This window comes from Stigmatopora argus, chromosome 1, assembly GCF_051989625.1.
Source record: "Stigmatopora argus isolate UIUO_Sarg chromosome 1, RoL_Sarg_1.0, whole genome shotgun sequence".
In the NCBI taxonomy this organism is placed as follows: Eukaryota; Metazoa; Chordata; class Actinopteri; order Syngnathiformes; family Syngnathidae; genus Stigmatopora; species Stigmatopora argus.
Window position 1 is genome coordinate 2,601,892 of NC_135387.1, and position 22,829 is coordinate 2,624,720.

Consider the following 22,829-nt stretch of genomic DNA (forward strand, 5'->3'; position numbering starts at 1 on the left):
TCATCGATCGTTACTATTGTCACGGTATACCAGCAAAAATTATCCTCAATCGTATGTATTTTTTTAGCGGTGCGTACGGCAATATCGATAAAGGATGACATGCGCATGCGTAGATATACATAGAGTAAATATCGTGGAAGCAAGCATGGAGGAGCCACCTAGTAAGAAACTCAAGGATCGGGTCGACACCAAAAGAATGGGAGTTACTTCAAGGTGAATATGCTGGCTGGATTAAAGCATCGTTAAGAGGCACTCAATTCTCATTCTGTGTCCCTTGAAATAAAGACGTGAAAGTTGCTGCGAGTGGACATCTTAAAGCATGACAATACAGTGTATTGTCATGCTTTAAGATGTGCGCACCCCCATCCGTCACGCCCGCCTTTTCACTGTATAGCGTGTAGAAAAAACGTGAAGTTGCTATATATGCTGGAAGCAGGCAATAAGTATGCCCATGTAGCAGGCCATGGCGGCTGGTTTAGATGACTCTGGACGCTCAGCAGGGATTTTCAGCGTTGTTGTAAAATCCAAACAAAATTGGAATTATTCTAGTATTCTCTTTACGAGGTAGTCTTCCCTCGATTATCGCAAATTTATTTCTTCACAATTTTTTTCTGCTATTAGCCACTTTTCCTACTAATACACGCTGAAACTCATAAGCGGAAGCCACTCTTGCCACTCGGACTCAGCACTGAAGGAAAGAAAAATATTTATTAATTATAATAGGGGTGACCCTACTTCACGATTTTTTGATTATCGCGGCCATGTCTGGTCTACATTCACCGCGATATTCGAGGGATTACTGTATAAGGTACGCGATGTGAAATGCAACCCGCTGGAAACAAGAAAAGGCTTGGCGGCGTGTTTTGCAGCTATTAATAGTTTTCGGCGCGCCCATTCTTCCTCTGTGGTATTCGATTCTTCTTCGGCGCTTAGAGCCAAGCATTTCGGCGCCGAAGAAGAAAGGGTGCCCTGACATCTGCCATTTTTCACCGCCATATTTCATGTCTCCCGGTTGCGAGTTTCAGTGTAGATTTAGACATTTTTAATCTATTTTTTTATACATCAGAAAAACTCAGCGATGCAGTGAAGCTGTGAAGCGAAGGATGACAGTATAGATTATGTTTAGATAATACATTACAGTTTTTTCATATGCCTATAACTAGCATTTAATGAATACAATTCTTGATAATTGTATTTTTATTTTTGTATAGGTGCGAAAACATGTAGTAGGGTAGTAATAATGACAACATCAAAATCAGCGAGCCAAAATGAAGAAATAGAATTAAAAACAATTAAAATGATACATAACTGAGTGAGACAAAAAAAATCAAACCAAACAATTTTGCTCCTTTAATCAATCTGCTGCGAATTAGTTTGTTACTAGTAGAATCCAATCTATTTGAACTGGGTGGGCTGGGGGTGGCTCTCAGCCCTCCCAGTTCAAAACGATTTGACATTATCCCGCTTAGTGGCAACAAATGAGTTAAAGGTGAAAAGTTGATTATAGAATTTGTTATCTCACTAAATTCTCTCAATCCAAACACAGCCATACATATCAAGTCCATTTGAAGTGAGATGCCTGGCATTAAAAGATCATGTTTCACTGCGAATGAAGGCGAGACGTTCTATCGACTTTGATAGGGAGGGGCAACAATCAATCAATGACCACCAAAGAGGTAATTTATGAAATGACATTAAACCCGTTTGAAGAGTTGGAAGATTGTTGACCTGCTTTCTTAGTTTCAGTGTTGTAAGTAGTAATATTCCAAAGTTACTATCACTGTCACTGGCAGTCACGGAGCTGTTTCTTGGCTTTTTTGGTGGCCAAATTGCATTTGAATGAAAGGGAAAAATAAGTACAAATACTCAAGGTTCACAGTATGCCCCCACAACAAAAAGAAAATAATCTTCTACCATGATTTAAATAATCTTTAAAAAAAAATGCTATAGTACCACTACAGTGGTACCTCGACATACGATCGTAATCCATTCCGAGACTGAGCTCGTATGACGAGGTTCTCGTAACTCGAGCGGACGTTTCCCATTGAAATGAATGGAAAACAAATTAATTCGTTCCAGCCCTCTGAAAAAACACCAAAACCAGGATATTGGATTGGAAAAAATGTTTTATTTCTTCTAATTCCCCATCTATTAACAAAGTAACACATAACTAGTGGTTTAATAGAAATAAAATGTGTTTAATCTAACTAAAATTGGGCGGATTTCGCCGAGGGGAGAGGGGCACAAAAGAGGCGGGGGGCTTCGTTTTTTTTCCCCACACAACGCACTCGTAAACGGAACAAACACTCCACCCTCACGTTCGCTATCGATGGGCTGTTTGCTGTTGTACTATTCCCTTCAAAATATTCCGAAAATGATGCACACAAATGTCCTCACAATCGGATAACGCACGACCACTTGCCAACGAGCAGCAGTCTTTTATCAGCGATCGCTCCGCTGCTCATGGGAGCTTTGGGGGCGCTGGCTAGCGGCTCCTTTTAGCTTGTAGCATCTGTGGTCGCATCCCCTCGAACGGCGCCTATGATAGAGTTGCTACCGTGGAGTTGCGAGCCAGTGCCCCTGATGTTCTTATGAGCAGCGAACGAGAAGTAATATAATACTCCTCGTATTAGATAAAAATAACAGGAAATGCAGCAGCTGAGCTTACCCACGTATTGATTGTGGGTAAAGTTTTATTCTGAGAAAGAGTGCCGTTGCCTGTCGGCGTTGTGTGCACGAGTTTACTTCATTACCCAGAAAGCCCTCTTTTCCCCGCGCATGCGCGTTTCCTGGTCTGAATAACTCATCCGGTGCTCGTAGATACGTATTGTTATACACGAAAGATATGCAAAAAAGACAGTGCCATGGCCACCTGGCTTGGTCGCATCACGAAATTTTGATCGCATGACGGGCGAATTATTCGATCGAAATTTCCGTCGTAAGACGAGAATATTGTATGACGAGCGGTCGTGTGACGAGGTACCACTGTACTTGTCTTGGTAGTTTGTCTGAACAACATGACAGCAACAAAGCTTGACTCACTTGAGAAATGCCTGAAAGTCTCCAAAGACTGTCTCACAGCCAGGCCATTTGCACATGCCGTTCCCGTAGAGAGGGTGACTACTTGATGCGTTTTCATCCAGCGAACTGCTGAAACAGAACATAGCAAGCAGCATCAGCTATGCATCTCAAAATGTGTAACCGTGTAGAGCAAAGGTGGGCAATCCGGTTCCTCGAGGGCCACTGTGGGTGCAGGTTTTTGTTCCAACCGATCCAACACAGCAATTAGATTTCTGCTGAAATAAGAAGCACCTGACTGCAATCCGCTGATTGTATATCTAACATACCAGATTGGTGGAAAGGTTTCCTCTTATGGGTTGCACCCACTGCGGCCCTTGGTGGAATTAATAGCCCAGGTCTGGTGTAGAACGAAGGCCAACGACACAACAGGATGTATAAAAAGGCCAGAAAGCACCTTTCCTTTCTCTTCAATAGCGTGGTATGGCCGTTGGTCGTAGATTGGTAATTGGATGATTCTCTGGAGTCCCCACCCGCGGATGATGTGTCGCTGCCATTTTCAGAGCCTGCATTAAGGCAACACTGCATTAAAATTGGTCTGTCTGACCCCTATGTTGGTAGTTAACAAAAGATTGGAGACCAACCGGCAGGACTGGTGGGGAGCACAGAGAGCAAACCTTGCCTCTGCAGGTTGAGCAGATGTTGCTGCTGCACTTGAAGAAGCTGCTGTTGGATGGCAATCTGCTGCGCTGTTAGCTAGGGATACAAAAACCAGATTTACAAAAGGTTTCCGAGCCCCCCCAAAAAGGTAGAAGCTAGCAAGAGTAACCTAGCCACAGAATTTATTAAAATTATTTCAAATCTGTAAATCCCTCATTCTCGCCCTACTGAAATTTTCTCGTATTTGTTAAGACAGCTCTCTGCTGCGATCACACGTCATCAATAGATTAAGCACAACACACGTATGAGAAAAGTGTTAAACGTTAGGTGCAAACGTGGCCTGTTATATTACAAAAAGCGCATCAAGTCATCTTCGTGGTCCTTACAAAATTGCTAGAGAACAGTGGTATCTCTACTTACGGAATTAAATGCTTCCAGATCTTGTTTCGTCACTTGGATTTTTTGTAAATAGAGCAGTATTTCAAATGTAAATTCTCTAATTTGTTTCACGGTCCTCAAACAAACTACCAAAAAAAACCTTTAAAATGATCAACCCTTCCCAATTTTGCATGAAAGATGTGGGAAACACACAAAATTGTGAGAAAATGATAAAAGTGGTTTATTAATCTATTAAAATGAATACCATGCCTGCAAAAACATTTTCTATATGGGCAGGTACATACAGTCGTATGAAAGTTTGGGCACCCCTGATCATTTTCAAAATGTTCCTTTACAAATCATTGGTTGTTCGGATCAGCAATTTCAGTTAAATATATAGTGTATCATATAACACAGTGATATTTGAGAAGTAAAATGAAGTTAATAGTATTTACAGAAAGTGCACAAGAATTAAACAAACGTAGCTAGGTGCATACATTTCGGGACCCTTGTTGTTTTATTGATTTGAATAATTTTTGCACTAATTATTGGAACACAAAATTTTCTTGGTAAGATCATTAACCCGAACCCTACATACACAGGTGAAGCAATTCATGAGAAAAGGTATCTAAGGTGGCCAATGCAAGTTGTTCTCCTCTTTGCATCTCCTCTGAAGAGTGGCAACATGTGAGCCTCAAAACAATTGTCAAATGACCTATAAACAAAGATTGTTCAACATAATGGTTTAGGGGAAGGATACAAAAAGCTAGCTAGCAGTTTCCACTGTGAGAAACATAGTGAGGAAATGGAAGACCACAGGCACCGCTCTAGTTAAGGCCTGGAGTGGCTCAGATAAGCAGAGGCGAAAGATGGTGCAAACAATCAAACTCAACCCACAGAACACCTCCAAAGACATACACCATGATCTGGTGTCACTGTGCATCATTCAACCATCCAGAGCACTTTGCAGAAGGAAATGCTACATGGATGTAATGCGGTAGAAGCCTAGAGTCGCTTAAGGTACTGTGTACTAATTAAACAAAAATTGAGTTATTTGGGCATAACAAGGCGCGGTATGCATGGCAGAAGAACACAACATTCTAAGACAAACAGTTGCTAGCCACAGGAAAATTGGGTTGCGGTTCCATCATGCTGTCGGGCTGTGTGGCCAGTGCAGGTACTGGCAATCTTGTTAAAGTTGAAGGTTGCATGGATTACAGTCAGTATCAGCAGATACTTAAGAACAATGTTCAAGAATCATTAACAAAGTTGAAGGTGTGCCGGGGCTAGATACTAAGGGACAACGACACCAAACACTGCTCAAATTCTACTAAGGCATTTATGGAGGAACAAGTACAACATTCTGGAATGGTCCTCTCAGTCGCCGAGGGGCCAACCCTGCATTTTTTGGGATGTGTGAGGAAACCGGAGTACCCGGAGAAAACTCCCGCAAGGTCGAGGAGAACATGCAAACTGCACACAGTGAGGACCGACCTGGGATAGAACCCTCAACCCCAGAACTGTGAGGCCGAGGCGCTAATCTCTCGACTGCTGGGCTGGCTCCACTGTATAATTAATTTATGTTCTGAACCACATTATCCTCATTAGGGTCACGGGGGTGCTAGAGCCTATGCCAGCTGACTCTGGGCCAAACGGACAACCATGCACATTCACACCCATACATAGGGGCAATTTAGAGTGTCCAATCGGCCTGCCATGCATGTTTTTGGAATTTGGGAGGTAACTGGAGTATCCACGCAGGACCGGGGATAACATGCAAACTCCACACCGGCGGACAGATCTGGTTTCCAGGACCCCAGAGCTGAGAAGCCGATGTGCTAACCAATCAGCCGCCGGGCCGCCTCCACTATATAATCTCAACTCATTTCATTTTCTGGGACCACTGTAATCTCACTAGGTTCGTGGGGGGTTCTGGAGCCTATCCCAGCTGACTTTGGGCCAGAGGCAGGGTACACCCTGAATTGGTGGCCAGCCAATCGCAGGGCACAAGGAGACAAACAACCATTCACGCTCAAACTCACACTTAAGGGCAATTTAAAGTGTCCAATCAGCCTACTATGCATGTCTTTGGGAAATGGGAGGAAACTGGAGTACCCAGAGAAAACCAATGCAGGCCCGGGGAGAACATGCAAACTCCACACAGGGGGACTGACCTGGATTTGAACCCAGGTCCGCCCACTGTGAGGCCAACACGCTAACCACTCAGCTGCCGGGCCGCCTGCCCACTATATAATGTATACCATAAATAGACAGATTTTGCAAGCATTGCTTTTATTTATCTACTGTATTTTCTACAATTAAAAAGTGCACCAATCCTTCCCAAATAACAAAAGAAAAGTTGGAGTGGAGAATAACTTGCATTTAAGGGTGTTAGGTTTATCATTATTATAGATATGTATCAATATTATTATATTATATGTACTGGCAACGAAGAGTTATTGACATTAATACAAAGGGCATTTTAATGCATCTCTTGCAAAAGTAAGGACTGTGGTTCGCATCAAGAGGACTGAATGGCCTTGGGCATGAAGAGGGTTCACAACAAGCGCTCTTGGGAAGATTTGACAGACCTACAATTGTTTTGATAACTGTGATAAATTGTTATGAGACTCTGAAAATGTTAAGACTTCTGTGGGGCATGGCGTTAAAATCTTATGAATAAATTAGCGAGGGAGACCTCGAGTTGTTAGAATAATCCTGACCGGCGGCACGGATGGATGTATTCTCTTCTTGCAAGAATTAAACAAAGATGTGACTTTAGATGCCTCTTTTATTGTGAATTTGGGAATACCTAAGGATTCTTCCAACATTTTGGTCCTTCAAGCCTGTGGTCAAGATACCGAAGCAGAATCCAGGACGCTTCCGTTCGATATCTGGAAAGACCGTGGCCACGGCATCTAAATCCCCTTCACGGGCTGGATTACTCGAAGGAGCGCCACTGGATTCTCGACGGTTGACAACTAATCCTACTGAAAGAGACATCTGAGGACATCTCTGGTAAGTCCACATGAATGTCTGCATTTGTTGACGGTTGCCAAATGTGCGAAGGGGCATTGCATGTGTAGGTCTATTTTGAGAAATTAGACAATAAAACCCTGGGCATACTAGTCTTTACCAGGTAAAGAGACAGAGCATGAGTCTATAAAACTTAGGGCAGTTCGGGGTGTCCTGTACTGTTGTCCGGAAAAGTACAAATATAACTTCGACGGTATATCAGGCTAGGGTATACATTTGTGTTACGTGTGTAATTAGGGCAGTTCGGGGTGTCCTGTACTGTGGAAAAGTACAAATATAACTCCGACGGTATATCAGGCTAAGGTATACATTTGTGTTACGTGTGTAGTTCCGATAATAAAAGGCGGAAAAGAAAGTTAACTAACTGATAACTGAGTGCACGCGAACTCACTTCAAAATGGGCAGCTCGAATAACAAAGCGGCTAGGGATGACGATCCGAAACAGCATCTGCCGTGTAAAGATTGGAAGTTTGTTGAAAATCAAAGCGCTACAAGGGTTAAACACCTAAATTTATGGATAAACAAATATGGGTTTAAATATGCATGAAATATTAAAACCTGCAGGATAAAATACGCACTAAGCATAGAGATAATCTATATCTATATATAATATGTGAATGGAGATACAAGCGAGACGGCTTGTTCCACAGAAAGAAGAGTGATAAAACGGGTCCGTTGTGTAAAAAAAAAAGTACGGCCTCCTCAGCTGACGGGGAAAATATTTACCGAGATAGGTGGCGAGAGAATAGGAATGTTAGCCAAGAGATTGGAAAAAACAGATAAGGAGGTTAAACAGAAATGGGGTTTTCAAAAATGCTATGTGCTGGGTTTGTGGAAAATTGGGGCATATATTGCGTGATTGCCCGGACAAAAAGGTCTCTAAAAACAAGGCATGCCTGCTCAAAATGATTTGAATGAGGATTTTGAACATGAGGATGTTGAGCTAAATTTAATGGCAACACTGGCATTTGATTTGGTTAAACCAGAGATCACATTTTTTGAGTGGAATTCAATTGGAATTTTTGTGTGATGCTGAAGCTTGTGAAACGGCAATTAGAATGGTTATTTCCAAGTGCTAGATGTACTTTGTTAATAGTACCTAAATGTACTGTCAATTTACTGGAATGACATGGCTTATTGCGGCTTATCCTGGTTTTGATCCCGTCCGCTAGTGGGAATATTTTGGTTAACAGACGAAAAGAAATACAAAACGGCCAATTAAATGTTTAGCGGGGTTGCCAAACCTGCGTTTTTTGTCATACTCTAAACTTGCCAAATAATGCGTCGACTGCGGGGGAAGCGCTCCGTTTTGCTGCGGCTGCTGATTTGAACGGGGAGAAACATGTGGGCCGCGGGGCGGCCGATTTGACGGTGTTAGGCATTCAGTATGCGCGCGGGCCACACAAGCAACTAACATTTTTTTGGACCCCTTCCGTGAAGACATTACAATAATTGGCCTTGGGGGTGCTGAAGCAAACTTGAGGGCAAAATTGGGTTTTGCTATGATATAGTTATGCTTGCAGCATGTTGTGATTATGGGGTCTTGGCAAAATATTGTGATATAGTTGGATATTGGGAGAGGAATAAATTTAGTCTTCTCTAAAAAGCGTTAGCATTGTGCACAGAAAGAAAAAGAGAGTGTTTTGGAATTTATAAACAAAAGATAAGAATGCTGCTGTTGTTGTTGTTGTTAGGCCCAGGCGCCTGAGGATTACCCTCAGCAGCGCTAGAGCTGTCACTGGAACGCGGATTAGTTCATCCAGGGGGTAGCCGGAGGTGTGGGGCCGTGGGAATATCTTCGACTGGATGAAAAACGTAGGGCGCCACGTTCCTAGGTGGCAGCTCTGGGTGGTTTTGTTGGATCGCAGCAAGCGTGAAGGTCACAGTTAGCGGCTAAGGGCGCGTTTCCATTAAACATTTCAGAATAAGCTATTATGGCACTGGATGCCCAAATTCTGGTGGAGCCTTTCATGGTATGGAACGAGTGATGAAATAATGTCTATGTTCAAAAATAGCATCTCCAAATTATAAAGTGTCAACCTTTGAGTAATGCTTTAAGTAGATGGGTTGTCTAGGAATAAAATGAAATGGGCAAAATTCAAACGGAATGCGAGATACATTGACAACTACTAAAACAAACCTTAGGAGGTGAAACTATTGCCGCCTCAATTCTGCGTACAAACAGCTAAACCGATAGCATTGACAGAGGGTATAACTTAATGCAAACTATGGAGGTACATTTTTACAAACGGTTAATATACTTGGGTGTGTGTGTGTGTTTCAATGTGTCACAACTTTTCCGTTATTGCATTATTGGCAAACAAAGAGTTAATCAGAGCCACTCCAGTCACTCATCCTGGCTGACTAGGGCGACGAACGGCGGCGATTGAACTTCCAAAACAAATTTCTATTTGTAGATGTGTGACACGCGAATCTAGTACATTAATTACCTAGTTCCTTCTGGAATGATTATTGCTGACGGGGCAGGAAAAATTGGGTGAACTACCAACAAGCCCCACTGGGGATGGTGGTTTACACCTGTGATGAAAATTTACGGGCCACTGATGTATGGGTAAACGACCCAAATTGAAAGACTAGTAATTAACGCATCAACCTTGCGGTTCGAGGATCTACTAATGGAAGCGGGGTGGATCCAGACCTTCCAGAGTGTGGAGTATTCCTGGTGTCCTCGAGAATTCGTGGGTTTTCTCCGGGTACTCCAGTTTACTCCAACAAACCAAAATTATGGATGCTAGACTGGTTGAACACTCTAAATTCCCCTGATTATGAGTGTGAGCGTGGTTGATGGTCTGTCTTTTTGTGTTTTTTTATTGGCTAGCCACCAAGATATAATATATCAATCAAATATCAAGGTGGAAAAGGATTTGGAAATTTGATATTGATTTCTGAAATCGCCAATAAGCCTTTCGAGGATGGCGGCGGCAGGTTAGTACAAAAACAAAAAGAAAGAAAAAATTTCACCAAATGAAATTTTTGACAGGAATGCAGCAGCAATACTCCACATTTGAAACTTAACGTGGAGAAACAAATAATCTGGTCTGCGAAATGTGAGATTTGGGATCACTGAGGTAAAAACAAAAACAAAAAAACCAATTTGTACCTCAGCTTACTTGGGTGAGCTGCTTTTAACAAAGCTAGCTTGAGTCATGGGAAGTCCTGTGTCTCGACAGGGGGGATGGTGGCCTCGGTACGGTGCCACTACACAATTTATAGGGTTAAATTGGTGGCAGAGCATGCTTAACCTGTACTCGGCATATCAGTGCACAATTTGAAATTCCAAAGATTTATAGTGATAATGGCAACCAAATTGTGTTAACAAAATTGTTGGCTGGATGGACAGAAGGTTCCATATGTCGTTATGAAATCACTGCCTACATAACGAGTTCAACAGGACAACAACATAGGGAAATCCTATTTAGTAGACCATACAAATCACCATTATTCACTGCACGATTGGAACTGAAAAAATCTTTAAGAAAATGCATTCAAATTGGGTTAGCAGAAGGAAACTGTGCTTCTCAACAGGAAACGGACTGGACCAACAGAGGTGCTCAACCTGCAGTATAAAGAAGAAGCACTAGCATGCCGAGAAGGGGATGTAGAGCCAGCCACCTTTTGCATTGCAAGAAGGTACCCTCAGTTGAAACGGTTGAGGAGACAGGTAAGATAAACTTTCTGACCCAATAAATGCAAACACTCCAATATTAATTGGAAAGAACTTTGTATAATGGTTTTATTGGTTATATGGTTTCAATGGTTCAAACGTTTCAATTGAGACTAAACCTTCTTACAAAGGGTTAAAACAAACGACCAGACGAGGGAAAATTGGATAACTTTATTCATCCCGTATTCGGGAAATTTCATTGTTACAGTAGCAAGAAAAGGCATAGTTATAAGTAAGACAGTACAGTCAAAGGCCGCAGAACAACAAAGCAAAAGCAAAAAGCACAAACTACAAAGCAAATCAAAGTCAATGGGATCATTAAGAATCACCAAATCATTATGACAGAAAAGCAGCAAAAACAAAATGAGCTACGAGTTTTGGTAGCAAAAACGGAAAGACTCAAGAAGTTGGACAAAAACTGGAACCACACACAGGAAGTCTTCCACAAGATGGGGAACTTCTGCAGACTGTGACTGAGGTAGAGAATGTGCAGAGTCACTCTTCCAAGCTTATCCGCACAGTTCCTCAGTAGTCTGGAGCTGAAGAAAACAGCAGCAGGGCAGAACTCCTCGACTCCGTTGCTGATAAGTGCCGACCGCTCTTCCATCTTATCCCACGATGGAATTGTTGGTCAGAAGCGTTGCCTCTCCTCCCGGCACTTTTGTCCAGCTCCGAAACTCCGGCGGCACCTAGGTGTTGCTTCTTCTGCTGCGTATTGTAACAGCTAGTCCCATGTGTGTGACAGCGTTGGCATGGCTGAATGGTTCAAAAAAAAAAAGAAGTAGCCGAAAGAAGCCAGGCTAACAGAACAAGGAAAGTTGTAAAAACATTAAAGTATAAAGTACAAAGTAAAGTAAAAAAGGATGTATTAAGAAATATTAAAATGTAGTTTAAAAAAAGATAGAAGGGCTATAAAACACGAAAAACATAAGTGTACAGAGCTACTCCCACTGGCTCCCGCGTGAACGGCGCCATCTTGGAAATATCGATCGGATATAACATCTCCCTCAATCCCCATTCTTTGGGAAAAGTGTTTTTACAAAAGAAAAGTGTCCTGCTTGTAAAGAAAAGGAAAAATATTGAAACGGTGTCTATCCTGTTTCAGAAGCAGTGAATGACAAGTCAATTTTTCCACTGTGCTAACTTTACCTGTTTGAACCTTACAGGCATGGTCTGAATCTGGGTGCGGTATATGAGACATGGTGTGCCCATTGTCCAAGATTAACGGTCTCACTGATTCCACGTTTTGGCTTATGGTGGTGAAGTGGGGCAAATAAATTATATAACTCCTGTAAAAAAAAGAAACAGGACTATGTGCTTTGGTTTCACTTTTTTTACTAGTATCTGTTTTAGAGTGGAGGAGATACAATTGGCGGCTCAGAATTTCGGTGCGGCGACTGGCCTCTCTCGACGACGTTGCCTCATCGAGGGATGGCGATCCGACTTATGGGTTGGTTTGCCAAATTCCAGCAGGAGTCTATTTTTCTTTGGGTTACGCCAAATAAAAATATGAATAGGATGAACAACATCCATTACAATGTCCCAAAAAAAAGAAATTGGATTTGCAATGAAGGAACAGCTGGCAGCCACCAGTCTCATGACTTTCCAGGACCGCAAAGCGGTTGATATGCTTCTGACGGTTGATGTGCTCTTGAGGGAGCAGTGGGCGTATGCAATGTTTGAAAATGTTGCACTCGACAACACGTCCACCAATGGGTCCCTAACCTGGGCCGTTGAAGGCCTGCAGACCCTGAACCGAAAACGAAGAGGCACTGGAGTGTTGGAGTAATCATTATTATAAATGTGTTTGCAATGAATAAAGCCTTATAATATACATGCTTGCTATATTAATCAATATATTTGCTTATTAGGAATAGTAATGCTCATCCTAAATGTGTAACTATATTAAACTATATATATATATATATATATATATATATATATATATATATATATATATATATATATATATATATATATATATATATATATGTGTTGATCGCTTTTATGTTAGAGTTAGAATTAATGTGCTTTCAACGAAGAAAAACGCTTACTCCAAGGTCGCTCTCCAGGACAGCTGGCTCCAGCTTGAGATACAAGTTCGCAATGACTTAACAATACACTGAGTCCTTGCTCCGAGGACTGATTACTGGAAGATACGCCTCAACCCTTTCCCCAGATGCAAGTTCGCAATGAAGATCTGTGAAGGACGCTTAAATTGTTGTTGGTTCAGCGGATGGCTATCAGTCAACCTCCGGGATTACTCGCATATTGTTTTAATTTGTGACGCTAGGTTTGCTTGATATGGAATTGTTTTGTTTCTTGCTTACGCAATTGGATCGAATCGATAACCTTGTAATTGTTTTGATTTGAGGCCTTAAATGGGCAGGACATAATGCCGCTCAAGAGAATAATCTTGACCGGACGAGCGGGTGGATGTATTCTCTTCTTGCAAGAATTAAATGGTGATGTGACTACAGATGCCTTTTTTATTGAAAGCTGAATTTGGAAATACCCAAGGATAAACCGGAATTGGATAAACCTAACAGTTGGTTTGCCAAATTCCAGCAGGAGTCTATTTTTCTTTGGGTTACGCCAAATAAAAATATGAATAGGATGAACAACATCCATTACAATGTCCCAAAAAAAAGAAATTGGATTTGCAATGAAGGAACAGCTGGCAGCCACCAGTCTCATGACTTTCCAGGACCGCAAAGCGGTTGATATGCTTCTGACGGTTGATGTGCTCTTGAGGGAGCAGTGGGCGTATGCAATGTTTGAAAATGTTGCACTCGACAACACGTCCACCAATGGGTCCCTAACCTGGGCTGTTGAAGGCCTGCAGACCCTGAACCGAAAACGAAGAGGCACTCTGGAGTGGAACGATCCACCTTCTGGCAGACTGGTGGGATAAGGCCTTTGCCAAATGTAAAAAATTGGCCTTCACCGAGGTGATATAAATAGCTGTTTTGGCTAGTACTTTGACAATGTGTGGGTATTGTCTTATTCCCTGCTTACGCTTTTTGCTAGACCGACTTAGGGTTGATACAGTAGCTCTAACAAATTCCGAATTACAAGGATTGTATCTGCTTATTAGACAGTCTACTGGTGATAGCATTGATGTCCAGGATGATGCAAATTATGAAAATGAGTTGAACAAGAATGATTTTGTTCTTCCTTTTTCAGGCCAGATATGCTAGTAAGGTGAATTCTGGTAAAGATAGAGACAACGGACTTCCCCCAAGTGTATTTGTATTTGTCATAAATAAATAAAAATGATTATGGGACTGCGTACACATATAATAATAGGGGGAATGTTAGGTTTATCATTATTATAGATGTGTATCAATATTATTATATTATTTGTACTGGCAACGAAGAGTTATTGACATTAATACAAAGGGCATTTTAATGCATCTCTTGCAAAAGTAAGGACTGTTCGCATCAAGAGGACTGTGAATGGCTTTGGGCATGAAGAGGGTTCACAACAAGCGCGCTTGGGAACTGTGAACTGTTTCGGCTACGGAAGATGGTTTCACAACAAGCGCTCTTGGGAAGATTCGACAGATCTACAATTGTTTTGATAACTGTGATAAATTGTTATGAGACTCTAAAAATGTTTAGACTTCTGTGGGGCATGGCGTTAAAATCTTATGAATAAATTAGCGAGGGAGACCTCGAGTTGTTAGAATAATCCTGACCGGAGGCGCGGATGGATGTATTCTCTTCTTGCAAGAATTAAACAAAGATGTGACTTCAGATGCCTCTTTTATTGTGAATTTGGAAATACCTGAGGATTCTTCCAACAAAGGGCATCATTTTATTGTATCAGAGACCAGGAACAACATTTATACATCATAGTACCGTATTTTCACACCTATAAAACGCGCCGTGTGATAGGGCTGTAAGATTATATCAGTTTTTGTGAGTATAAAAGCATCATTGTCATACAAACTGTGAATGGCTGATATGTCAGCATAAACACTCAACTGTCTGACTGATTAATCAATCTTAGTCTTGAGATTGGGTTGACATGTCAGCACAAACACTCAACTGTCCGACAATGATCAATTACTTTTTGCCCTGCAAATGACTAAAATGTATCTGTCCAAAGTCCTGCTGACAAGTCAGTTTTGCCTGTATATAAGACTCACTCAATGGTCATTCGGAGAGAGTTGCAGGACAACAGACTGTGAGCGGTTCACTCTGTTCGAGCTCTCCCCATTCTGCAGTCTGGTAATAAACTTATTTCCTTTAAATTGGACTCACTCTTTCTTAACCTGCTCCTGAAGTTGCTTTTCAGACCTATCATACTTTGGTGCCAAAGCCCGAGACCCAACATGCCAGCAATTGCCAGAGCGACGACGGACCGCTAGGAAGGGTAAAATAAAGACTGTCGACAGCATCCTCCATTGAGAGGGTCAGCCCGACGGACATTCCTTCGCCGCTCCGGTAATCTGGTGACGGGTCCCCCGAAGTAGGGCAGGTTCGGAACGAGAACGATCGTGAGTTCACCCTTTGATTTCTGTCTCCGTGAAGTGTGATAATTTGAATGAGTATTATCACTGCGGTAGTGTTGAATGTTCGTGGTCTGGGACCAACGTACGTAGAACATATATGTTCGAGGTCTGTGAGCGACGTACGTAGAACATATATGTTCGAGGTCTGGGACCGACGTACGTAGAACAAGAACAGAGTCAGGGACTCCGCTAAGAGACAAAGTCAGGTACTTGTCTGATCTTGGTGTGTTCAGAGATATTGGGTGAATCACGAAGTATTGAGATCAATTTTGGTAAATTTAGAAGAGAATTGTTGTTTAAACTATTAAGTAAGTGATTAATATGGGTCGGAAAGCGACAAGGGAGATGGGTTTGTTGCCAGACTGCAGAATGGAGATCGGAGGGTTGCCAGATGTGGGGTATGTGCGGATGCGTAGTGTGGGGGGTTGCCTGTGTCTGCCGCGATGGGTGGAGAGGCATGGTTTCTGTCCTAATTTGAAGGATATGGAAGGTTTGATGAACGTAGAATGGGAATTGTTGAAGAAAATATTTTTGTAAGTGAACAGAAAAGAAAGTGTGGGAAAAGCAGCTGAAGGTGTACAGAGTTGACTTGAGGAGAGTAGAGTGAAAATATTTTGTGTCCAGTGTTGTTGCAGAAAATGGCTCTTATCTAAGTAAACATCGTCTCCTTGGTGGGGGTGAGACGAGTCAATAGGAATTCAATAGGAATTCAGCCAGTAAATTTATCTATCCTTGGGTGAGTTAGCAATATAGGGGTGATTTGCGAATTAGACCTTAAGTATTAAGAATTATTTGGTTGTTAATGATATCAAACATGAAAATGACAATGCAAAAATGTCATTCATCCAAATTATTAGGTAGTGTACCTGGCTCGTTTAGTGAGCACCATTATCGGTACTCGGACGTTTCGTCAAAAGACGTTTGGTCGACCATCCCCAAAGTGCTGGACTCATTGAAAGAACCAATGGAACAGAAAAAGCTCAGACTCAGAAAAAGCATGGAAGACAGGAAAACCATGGCCAGAATGCCTGAGCCTGGTAGAAACATACATGAGAATCATTCCAACAGCAAAAGGATGCACACCATTTGAGGCAGTGAACGGCAGACCCTTCCACTTACCAATGTGGGAAAAAGATCTGGTGGTAGAAGAGAAAGGAGAAACAGATCCCCTCACTCAGTGGTTATGCAAAATGTTCCAGAAGGAACTGTGATAAATGCAAATGATCTGCCAACATCTTCTCTGTTTCCCACACAGGAGGTCCTGTCCCCAGGCGACCTGGTACTCGTCAAGCTGATAAAAAGAAAGTGCTGGTCTTCTACACGTGGGGACGGACCTCACCGTGTGATTTTGACCGCTATTGACTGCTAACTTCACCAAGTTGGCCACCACCGTCAAAGCTGATGAACGAGTGTTGGAGCTCACGACCATGATCCAGTGTGGGGCTCGGAGGTCCCCCTCGAACACAAACACTGGTCAGCAATGTTCCCTCTAATTTTTCGTTGGTCTGGGCAGAAAGACAACCTCCCTGAGCGCACTGAGTACCAGTGTGAGCGACATCATCGGTACTCGGATGATTCGCCTAAAGACGTTTCGCCGACGGACGTTTGACAGCCGGGCAGGTCGCCGAATGGACGTTCGGCCGAACGGAGGTTTCGCCGAAACGGGATTCGCGCGCTCGCCCCGCCCCCGGATCGCGTGTGAACAAGTTTTTCAACCTCGGCCCGCGGGCCATATACGGCCCGTTAGGATTTTTAATCCGGCCCGCCGCCGGCGTTGTCCAAATGATTGTAAAAATCAATGTTAGTCTACCATCAATGGCAGCCCGGGAATAAGCACTCTTGGGCGGGCATGGCAGCCCGGGAATAAGCACTCTTGGGCGGGCATGGCAGCCCGGGTATAAGCACTCTTGGGCGGGCATGGCAGCCCAGGAATAAGCACTCTTGGGCGGGCAGATGTAGCAGAACCGAGCCGTAAAATGACAGCAATCGGGTCAAATCCATCCTAGAACAGCATTTAATGATTAAATACAAATACTGGAGCTCTTTGGACATTAGAACCGAGCCCAGGGAAGTGAATTCCTCTGTAAAATGTCGCGATGATGTCGCGATGAAGGCAAAAAACGTCTATATACGTCCATTCGCCAAACGGCTCAAAATGCTCTCAAATTCGGTCAAATCCAGCCAAAAACAGCGTTTAATGATTAAATACAAATACTGGAGCTCTTTGGACATTAGAACCAAGCCCAGGGAAGTGAATTCCTCGGTAAAATGTCGCGATGATGTCGCGATGGAGGCAAAAAAACGTCCATATACGTCCATTCGCCAAACGGCTCAAAATGCTCTCAAATTCGGTCAAATCCAGCTGAAAACAGCGTTTAATGATTAAATACAAATACTAGTATTTGTATTTAATCATTAAACGCTATTTGAACGAACGTTCATTTGGCGACCTGTCCGTCTGTCAAACGTCCGTCGGCAAAACATCTTTAGGCGAATCATCCGGTCACGACATCATCATTGCTCGCTATGGGCACACCAGTATCACACCTGCCACAAGCAGGTGCATGTCAATGTTCCCTCTAATTTTTCATGTAAAACATGCTGTAAAACACGAAAAACATAAGAGTGGACAGAGCTACTGCCACTGGCTGCCGCTTAAACGGCGCCATCATGGGGAAAAACAAAAAAAAATAAAAAAAACAATTCCGATTTTTTTTTTTACTGCGCGCCATATGATTGCTGCTGCGCAGAGAAGACGAGAGTAGTGCGCAATTGCGCACGCGCGCAGCTTAGAGGGAACATTGCTGGTCAGTCTCCTCCAAAATCCTGATGCCTCTGTTCCCCTGGGTAGGAACAGCAAGGAACACCCTACGTCTGGAGGCCATTGACTACGGATTCCAGGCCTACGTCAACGCATCAGTCCGACTACAACAAGGCGAGAAGTCCAAATAACCGCCTAGCAGGACCTTCATCCCTGCCAGCGCATCCTACTCAGTCCGTGATGCCCTACAAGCTATGAAGAACATACAGAACGCTATTACTAGAGATCCGATTCCACAACGAGACTGCTACAGTCTGACACTGATTAATATGTCTTTCCTATTCTGAGACACCAGGCCATGAGGCGATCAGGTCAAGGAATTCTCCCTCAACTGCACGAGGGTCTTTCGCCCCCTCCCGGTCGGTCTAAACTCCAGTTCGAAGTAATTTGTGAAGAATTTCGTTCAAAAGTAGCATTGCGAGGTTCCGATGTATTTATACTCACAACAGGAGGGAATTGTAAGATTATACAGACGCTCCCCTACTTACGAACGAGTTAGGTTCCGAGCGATTGTTCATAAGTTGAATTTGTTTGTAAGTTGATTCAGTGCTATATTTTGTATTATAATTTATGTTTAAGGCCTATATAAGTATATTGAAGGTTTATATAAGTGCATTTGTATGTTTAAGGCTTGTATAAGTAACACGCATTGGTTTGTACTGAAAAAAACATTTAATAAAATGGAGAGAATATGTACAGTACTGTAGAGAGAGAGAGAGAGAGATTTATGTATTAGAAACTGGCCGAAAGAAGCGATCTAACGACGATTGCACAGTTTTCTTCTTTTTTTCCATCATAAATGATGCTGTAGCACTGTATGGCATCATTCAATTGATTTGCAAACTTTGTGCAACGTTCAATATTTGGGTCCTGCTGCTCGATCTTTATGTTTATAAATGGTACTGACGGTCGAACGATTCAAGTTGTATGCCCGTGAAACGCTCACCACTCTCACGCGCATCAAGCTTCGTTATTATTGCCACTCATTTCAAATGAAATGGCTTGCCTCTTCCTTGCAACTCCCTCAATAGAAGCCTTTCGCTTTTTACCAACCATATTCAATAATGGATGCACGAGATATTTAATGATACAAATGAAAAAGCTTCTTTGCGCACTGGAGATACGTTCAAGCACTTCCGCATTGCAACGAAGAAGGTAGATGCTGGGTGAGCTGAGCCCTCACAGCGCCAGGCGTATTAGCGGCAGAAAGAAGCACTACTCGGAAAAAAATACAAAATTGGACTTACGAACATTTTTCAACTTAAACGCAATTTCCAGACATGTTCGTATGTACCGTTGTTCGTAAGTTGAATGTTCGTAAGTAGGGGAGCATCTGTATCAGTTTTTGTGAGTATAAAAGCATTGTTGTCATACAAACTGTGAATGGCTGACATGTCAGCATAAACACTCAACTGTCTGACTGATTAATCAATCTTCGTCTTGTGATTGGGTTGACATGTCAGCTTAAACACTCAACTGTCCAACACTGATCAATTACTTTTTGCCCTGCAAATGACTAAAACGTATCTGTCCAAAGTCCTGCTGACAACTGTCACTCTTTCCGTCTCATTTGCAGGTATGTTTTCTGTTTTATGCCAATACATAGGGCGCTTCGTTTGAAAAGGTGCTAGAATGATACTAGGCTAGCGTATGTTATGCTATCCGCTAGCATATGTTATGCTATCCGCTAGCATATGTTATGCTATCCGCTAGCATATGTTATGCTATCTGCTAGCATATGTTAGGCAAGCCGCTAGCGTGTTCTTTTTAAAGACAGCACGAGCATTTTGATAATGCTTTATTGAGGTACCAGCAGGGGGGCCGGGCTTCGCCGGTCCCACCTGCTTGTTTAGAACCAAAAGACAATTGTTGCGCTATTAAAAAATTCTCTTTTGAAAAATGTTTTTTCAACAATTAAAAGATTGAGAAGGTGAAGAAATTCAATCACTCATCTATTAGGATTCGACAGCCGTTTCTGGCCACCATAAAAAAATCAACTCTGTACGATGCACGGTTTGGATTGACAGCCGTTTCTGGCCACCATAATGTCAACTCGCTACGATGCAGGGTTTGGACAAAAGTAGCGTGAGAATGTTAACATAAAACATCCACCCATCCATAAATCACGCTTTATCTATTCCTGCTCCTCGAACACTTTTTTTCCCCTGTCGTGACGGAAAGACTCGGCGACACACGATGGTGCTGGACCCACTGACCCAAGACGCCTTTCCACTTCATTTACAAACGTCATTTTGGGGAGAATTCCCGCCAGCGAGTTTCCAGGTGCACACACACATCCATCCGTACATCATGCTTTAGAAGGATTAGAGAAAAGATAAAGCGTGATTTATGGATGGGTGGATGTTTTATAACTCCCGTAACGACAGAAAAAAAAAGTGTTCCGGGAGCACCTAGAAACTCGCTGGGGGGCCGATCAGCCACGCGGTGCGTTTAGGGCACATCATGTAAAAACAATGATTCATAAATCAACTCTGCTTTCAGTTTTAATAAAGAAAGTTGAGCTTACACACAGCTATATGTGGCTCTTTTGATGGGTGTATATGGCTCTCTCCTAACCTGTGTGGTAAAATATAGAAACCGCTGGTGAGAGACCTAAGTCTCGTAAGCACCAATGGGAGCATAACGCTGTGGCGCCGCCACTATCTGTAGCACCTATTTAATCATAATTTTTCTTCATTAGACTCTTCTGCATGCATACTCTCAATGATACTCATTGATTAGCAAAAGTGAAAAAAATGTTCTCAAAAGAATTCACTTTTTTTTTTACATTCAAAGTCTCTCTTTCTGCCTCTCTCTCGCACTCCGCCTCTCTCTCTCGCGCGCTCCGCCTCTCTCTCTCGCGCGCTCCGCCTCTCCCTCTCGCGCGCTCCGCCTCTCCCTCTCGCGCGCTCCGCCTCTCCCTCTCGCGCGCTCCGCCTCTCCCTCTCGCGCGCTCCGCCTCTCCCTCTCGCGCGCTCCGCCTCTCCCTCTCGCGCGCTCCGCCTCTCCCTCTCGCGCGCTCCGCCTCTCCCTCTCGCGCGCTCCGCCTCTCCCTCTCGCGCGCTCCGCCTCTCCCTCTCGCGCGCTCCGCCTCTCCCTCACACACACTCCGCCTCTCCCTCACACACACTCCGCCTCTCCCTCACACACACTCCGCCTCTCCCTCACACACACTCCGCCTCTCCCTCACACACACTCCGCCTCTCCCTCACACACACTCCGCCTCTCCCTCACACACACTCCGCCTCTCCCTCACACACACTCCGCCTCTCCCTCACACACACTCCGCCTCTCCCTCACACACACTCCGCCTCTCCCTCACACACACTCCGCCTCTCCCTCACACACACTCCGCCTCTCCCTCACACACACTCCGCCTCTCCCTCACACACACTCCGCCTCTCCCTCACACACACTCCGCCTCTCCCTCACACACACTCCGCCTCTCCCTCACACACACTCCGCCTCTCCCTCACACACACTCCGCCTCTCCCTCACACACACTCCGCCTCTCCCTCACACACACTCCGCCTCTCCCTCACACACACTCCGCCTCTCCCTCACACACACTCCGCCTCTCCCTCACACACACTCCGCCTCTCCCTCACACACACTCCGCCTCTCCCTCACACACACTCCGCCTCTGCCTCACACACACTCCGCCTCTCCCTCACACACACTCCGCCTCTCCCTCACACACACTCCGCCTCTCCCTCACACACACTCCGCCTCTCCCTCACACACACTCCGCCTCTCCCTCACACACACTCCGCCTCTCCCTCACACACACTCCGCCTCTCCCTCACACACACTCCGCCTCTCCCTCACACACACTCCGCCTCTCCCTCACACACACTCCGCCTCTCCCTCACACACACTCCGCCTCTCCCTCACACTCCGCCTCTCTCTCACACTCCGCCTCTCTCTCACACTCCGCCCCTCTCTCACACTCCGCCCCTCTCTCACACTCCGCCTCTCTCTCACCTTCCGCCCCTCTCTCACACTCCGCCCCTCTCTCACCCTCCGCCCCTCTCTCACACTCCGCCTCTCTCTCACACACCCTCTTTCTCACACTCTCTCACTCTCTCTCTCATTGAATCAGCAATGAAATCTTCAGGAGGCGCCGTAGGAGAGCTTTACAAGGAAGAGCTTTTGTGAGATTTTCGGCGCACAAGGAAGATGTAGATGGGGACTGCTTGTGAACATGTAGATGGGTCTTCATCAATCTCTGGGACACTTTGCTTTAAACTGTGAGCTATATTGAAAGTTTCTAGCCAATTTTTCAAAGTACCAAGATTACGTTCTTCATCGTTATTGCTTCGTCATTGTTTGGGGGGAAATTCAACTTCCACTTCGCCGATGCTCTCTGCCATCCAATTCGCCGAGCCAGATCTATTTTCAAATAAGAGCCACAGCTTAAGGTCGCATTTCTTGCATTTCTGAGAAAAAATCCACCCACAGGGAGTTTCCCACCTGCTCAGAAAGCTCTATTTTAGGATAAATATGATGGCCCCCGCCGGCTGAGCGCCATTCTTTTTCCCTTGTGCTGAGTTAAGTGACAGTCCTCTGTCTTCTTGCATTTTCCTCGTGCCAGGCGGAAGACAGGGGAGTGGCTTCCGCTTGCGAGATTCAGCGTGGATTTTCACATTTTTATGAACTTTTTTTTCCAGAAAAAAAATCTGCGATGTAGTGAAGCCGTGAAGTGAAGGAT

The 22,829-nt window shown here is 43.9% G+C and overlaps 1 protein-coding gene across 3 annotated transcripts in view; it reads right to left on the reverse strand.

Moving 5' to 3' along the window:
- Positions 1-22,829, reverse strand: part of LOC144072908 (forkhead box protein P1-B-like) — a 62,465-nt gene that overhangs the window by 24,100 nt on the left and 15,536 nt on the right. For 2 of the 3 annotated variants that reach the window (XM_077598418.1, XM_077598336.1), the window contains exons 5-7: positions 3,663-3,774; positions 3,476-3,584; positions 3,043-3,150 (exon numbers count right to left, since the gene is read on the reverse strand). In XM_077598418.1, the coding sequence (XP_077454544.1) occupies positions 3,043-3,150; positions 3,476-3,584; positions 3,663-3,774 (329 nt within the window). The remainder of the gene's footprint in view (positions 1-3,042; positions 3,151-3,475; positions 3,585-3,662; positions 3,775-22,829) is intronic. The other variant, XM_077598504.1, reaches the window with a different exon arrangement.